Source organism: Dermacentor albipictus, chromosome 2, assembly GCF_038994185.2.
Source record: "Dermacentor albipictus isolate Rhodes 1998 colony chromosome 2, USDA_Dalb.pri_finalv2, whole genome shotgun sequence".
NCBI classification, from domain to species: domain Eukaryota; kingdom Metazoa; phylum Arthropoda; class Arachnida; order Ixodida; family Ixodidae; genus Dermacentor; species Dermacentor albipictus.
This window is the reverse complement of record NC_091822.1, coordinates 136,570,708-136,575,842: the sequence shown is the minus strand read 5'-3', so window position 1 is coordinate 136,575,842 and position 5,135 is coordinate 136,570,708. Positions and strand designations below refer to the sequence as shown.

The following is a 5,135-nucleotide window of genomic DNA, read 5'->3' as shown; positions in this document are numbered from 1 at the left end:
GTCTGTGTTCTTCTTTTGTCCTGTTTCTGACTGACTGACTGAATAAACTTTATTGAAACCAGCAAGAGATGGTGGCTGGGCCTAGGTCTCCCACGTGGGGACGTCGAGGTGTTGCCTCTTCGCCGCCTCGCAGGCCTGCTGGGTCGCCCAGAGTTGGTCGTCAAGGTTGGGGCTACGCAGGGCAGCGTGCCACCTCGATGAGAGGGTCGTGGGGTTAGTGTCGAGGTATTGGTGTGTACAGTCCCAACGCATGTGTGGAAGTGTGGCTGGCTGTGTCTTGCAGATATGGCACGTGGGATTGGGGTAAATGTCTGGGTAGATCTTGTTATAAAGTTGTAACGAGGGGTAAGTATTGGTTTGTAGCAGGCGGAAAGTTGTAGCCTGCGCTCGGGATAGTTTGTTATACCATCGTCTCTGACTCCCGCTCCGCCGTTATCAACTATATCAACGGCCGTATTTCACACCAAGCCTTGCGCATCTTGCAACAAGCGCCCCGCTCAACCGACCATCAGGTTACGCTCGTCTGGTTTCCGGCTCATGTAGGCACCGTCCACCCACACCTCCCCAACCTCAACGAGGTTACCCACTCCCTAGCGCGAGGCCTATATAGTTAACCGCGCGGGAGAAGGGGAGGCTGCCCCCACCGGTAGGGATCGCCTGACACGCTACAATGATCTTGTGAAGTCCTTCTACTTAGAGCGTAGAACCTTCCCTGTCCTGTTTCTGATGCGCTACGCCTTTTGTCTCCATCATGATATACCAAGCACACCTTGCAACTTTAGACGGCCACGGAACTCCAGAGGGCATTGCGCACATTCGACGCGGTGGCTCGCAATCGGTTGTCCCGTGTCACCTTTCCAATGTGACTCGCTGCTGTCATGTATATGTACACGCTATCAGATCGTGGTTTTTGGAACGTAAAACCGCAAATCTCAGCTAATATTTTTTCACGCTTGAAAGTTGAGATTGCCATCGACAAAAAGAAAAATTTAAGAAAAAGGAAACACTGAAAGAAATAAACCTGAGGTGGAAGGGGGGGGGGGAGGATATTTAGCAGGAAAGCTCGACGCTCGTGCTCCCCGGTGCGTCTTTCCCTACCAATGCTTCTTTTTTCTCACTTATTTTGTCTAAACCCACACTGCCCATATTTCGAGGTAGTAAAACGGCGTTGTATAGGAACTGGACTGTCTTAGGTGCCACAGGCGGATCGGCTAGATAGTTCAATAACTGGTAACAAACCATTGGTGCTAACAAAATGGTCTGACAAATTACGGGGAAAGCCCACAGGCTCACCTACTTCCCTTCCACACAAGGCCCGTCTCTCTTTCACAAACACTTCGGGATTCGTTCACCTTCGTTTACCTATGCTAAGCTACCCACGACGGCCAACACCACACAAAGCGCGACACCCCACCCACATTACTGGCCCTCCTTTTCATGGACCTTCCTCTCGGCCCTCTTTGTTCATCTGTTCAGTTGCAGGAATATACCACACTCGTTCACTGTGACTCGGGTCACTTTTGATTCGCTGCTTGCCCCGCCTCCCCCGGTCAAGCATCGAGGGGATAAAAGGGCCCACGACAGGGTGGACCTCTCAGATCTGTCGCCACAAGTCATAGCGCGCATCTGGCCCCCTTCCTGCCGGCCAACTCGCATCGGTGACATCGTCGCCTCGAGCAGGACTGCGAAGGCACATGGCTACGTCTGATTCTATGGCTGGGAAGAATTCGCCCGCCCGGAGCGGCTCACGAGTAGAGCTTTCGCCATCGCCTCCGCCAACTCAACCTGAGCTCCGGTAAGTGAGCCTAAGTGCCTCGGTACTAATCTTTTTATTTCATTTGCCTTTTTTCTTCACTTTTCCTTTTTGCGCTAGCGAAGCGGGCAGGGTGTCGGAGCCACGTCGAAAAAATACGTGCCGGGGAAGCTTGTGCCTCTGAAACAAGCTGAGCATTAAAAAAACGCGCCTCTCCCAATTTTATATTAGAAATCTTATCTCGTGTCGAGCGCAGCGTGTCGTGTCGAGTTGGATAGTTCTTGTCCGGCGGCAGTTCCTTGTTCGTCGGCTCGCAGACACCCTTCGGGTCGTATCTCGCCACAGAACAATAATCGTCACCCGTCTCATCCGCATTTCCTTTCTTTAACGCAGCGAGCCCGGTACACTCTTAAATGTGCACTCTTTGGGGCGTATATTTGCCACACAACGATAATCATCGTCCGTCTTGCTTACGTTTCCTTTCTCGAAAACGCTGCGCTCACTACTTTCCCGTCGAAAATGCTCTTTCATGTTGATAACGCGCATGCCGTTCGTGACTTGGAAATACCGGAATCGCAGCGTTAAAGAAAGGAAATGCGGACGAGACAGGTGACGATTATCGTTGCGCGGCAAGACACGACCCGAAGGGCGTAATATTGTTTTGAGAGTGTACTTCCAAGTCAAGAACAGCATGCGCGTTATGAGCATGACAGAGCATTCTCGACAGGAAATTAGCGGGCGCAGCGTTTTCAAGAAAGGAAACGCAAGCAAGACAGATAACGACTATTGTTGTGTGGCAGATATATACCGCAAATGCTGCACATTAGCTTAAGAGTGTATATACTCTCATTCTTTTTTTCCCTCTTTTTCGCCTCGCAGGTACGCCGGAAGCCAAGCCAGCATGACGTTCACCCCCGAGGTCACGTGGCGTTTGCCCAGAGGTGCGACAACGCCCTGTGTAAAGCCGTCTGCCTTCTCGACAGCTGCGTGCCCAAGTTCGTCTGCGTCGTGCTTATGGCCTGCCGCGGGGTGCACACCTTCGCTGGCAGAACTGCTGGAAGTGTATCCGTGGTGCTATACGAGGTACATCCGTGGAGTCGCAGAATCTGGCGAGCTGCAATGGGGAAGCACGGCTGGCCGCTACTACGCACCAGCGCCTCGGCCGCGTGGTCATCCGCCATTCTTCACATCATTCGTCTACGCGCCTGACGACGTGAAGGCGTACGTAGAGGTGGCGTACCAGCAATCTGCAGAGTCGGGAGAAGACTCCAAGTCGGAATACGAGGACCTCAGCGACTGCGAGATCGAGTCAGTATAGTCCTATACCAGGCCCTTCCCGAGCAAGTGGAGCCAGTGTCTGTGCACGAGAACGTTCGCGCGTGCAAATCGTGGATAAATAAATGCCGGTTTGAAAGAAGCTTGAGTTGTTTTATCAGCGCTCTTGCGGGGCATTTCCACACCTCTGGAAGTCCGCCTCCCTACAGCGATCTCTGTCTCTTTATTCTCCATGCCCGCGGAAATAGCAGAACTGTTTTGAATGTGCACGTAGCACGGAAACAAGAAATAAACGCCGGTTCATTCCTTTTCGAGTTCCGTGAAAGTCTTAATTAGCTTCACTTATGATTACCACCGGGCAAAACAGACGACGAAAACTCTATAATTTTGGAAAGCTGTTCAAAGAGCAAACGGCGCTCGCGGAGTCTGAGCGGCGTCGTCAGTTAAGTCCTCGAACTATTTTCGGACCTTTGGGCGAACTGATGTGGAAATTAGATGTTTTACCATAAACCCCTGAAAAAAAAAAAGCAATAGCGAGTTAAAATTAAAGTAAATGTTGTAGAACTTCGTGCAGTCAGCGATTATTACATACTCGTTGCACCCCACGAAGTGTTACTGCAGTCTTTCAGTTGAATGCTCTGTCCTATGTTGTCGCGTTTCTACTTTTATTATCGACGTAAACTACCCCTGCAGATTATAAAACCGCGTACGAAAAGTCAGCCAGCTCCGCGGTGGAGTGAGCTCCATCGGCATGCCTCTGTACGCTTTTCAGATAATGGTATCTAGGTAATGGTCTAGGTAATGGTAATATCTGATAGCATCAGATAAACATACTTCAAATGACCACCATAAGTGTACTAGCATAAAGAACGAGAGCGAACAAACGGAAACACTGGTCGGACGCCCCTAGAGCTATATTGTGACTCAAGCCTGAACTGCAGCAGATTGAGCAGATGACAGCAACGTGCGCTTACCATGACGTCACACTAGCGGCGCTCGCAGCGCCCCTCTAGGTTGCGCTTGGAGATAATATTACAGCGCCATCCAAATTTACACTGCTCTAATGGAGATAACGAACGGGAATAAACGCCAGCTTTTTTTTTTTCCTTGCCGCGCTGCCGGTTCACTAGCGGGGCAACTGCGACGACGTCAGCGAATGAAGCTGTGAACCTGTGAATTAACCTGTGAACGGGGCTTCCACACGCAGTTCGTAATGTCAAACGAAACTTGCCAAGAAATTAGATCTTCTTGAATTACGTCTCATCAGGCTCCATCAGAAAGTTTACATGAAAGTTATAAAGCGTTTTGTAAAGCCAATTCGAGCGTTTTATCACACGAATCTTCCCGATTGGTCAATTACTAGATGAGATAGCAGAAATGAACATGCCACGGTCGCCGTGCTGCCTGGAGGTGAGATTTACTGCCTATATAGACGCTCTATCGTTTTTTTTTACTAGCGTTGGAGAGCTACCTTCCTTCCCGGCCTTCTGCCATAGCGGAGCCGAGGGTGGAGCGCTTCAATTTTACGTCACGAGGCCGTCTTCCTATAATTTCTTTCTTTCTGCCCATTTTCTACTGCAGGCGCACTTCTAGTGTCTGTTTTGCGCGTTTGATAAAAATCATTTGCCGGAGTCACGTGCCGTATCGGTGGCGCTGCAGTCAAGGCTCCTGACGTAGGGATATATTCGTGCTTAAATTGGCACCTTGATCCTCCGGCACGAAGAGCGACTGCCTCGAGAAGGAAGGCGTAAGCGTGCTTTCGTTTGAAGTTTCACCTGTTAAACGCACCGTTCAGTAGTTCGGTACCAGGCAGACACGATAGCCAGCGCTTGGTTTACGCACAGCGCTTCTCTGCATAGCCCTAACCTAGCGAGAGGTCAACTGCAACAAAACTTTGTACCGCGCCCAAGGCCTAAATTAAAATGGCGTAGATCTATATAAGAGACACCGTGGGAAATTTGACATTTGAAATACGAGAGGAATCGTAATAGAAGCTCACAAAAATAACCGTTATGATGTCAAAAAAAAAACAACAACCGCGAAACGCATCTCACTATGACTGTTGACGGAAAGGCGTTTAGCATTGAATCAATTTAGCGACACAAAA

General features: G+C 50.0%; 1 protein-coding gene across 1 annotated transcript; it reads left to right on the top strand.

Moving 5' to 3' along the window:
- The first annotated feature begins 1,551 nt into the window (after window positions 1-1,551).
- Window positions 1,552-3,149, top strand: LOC135917686 (uncharacterized). Its single transcript, XM_065451266.2, has 2 exons — window positions 1,552-1,795; window positions 2,633-3,149. The coding sequence occupies exons 1-2, from the start codon at window positions 1,695-1,697 to the stop codon at window positions 3,069-3,071; spliced, it is 540 nt and encodes a 179-aa protein (XP_065307338.1). The 5' UTR covers window positions 1,552-1,694; the 3' UTR covers window positions 3,072-3,149.
- Window positions 3,150-5,135: the final 1,986 nt, after the last annotated feature.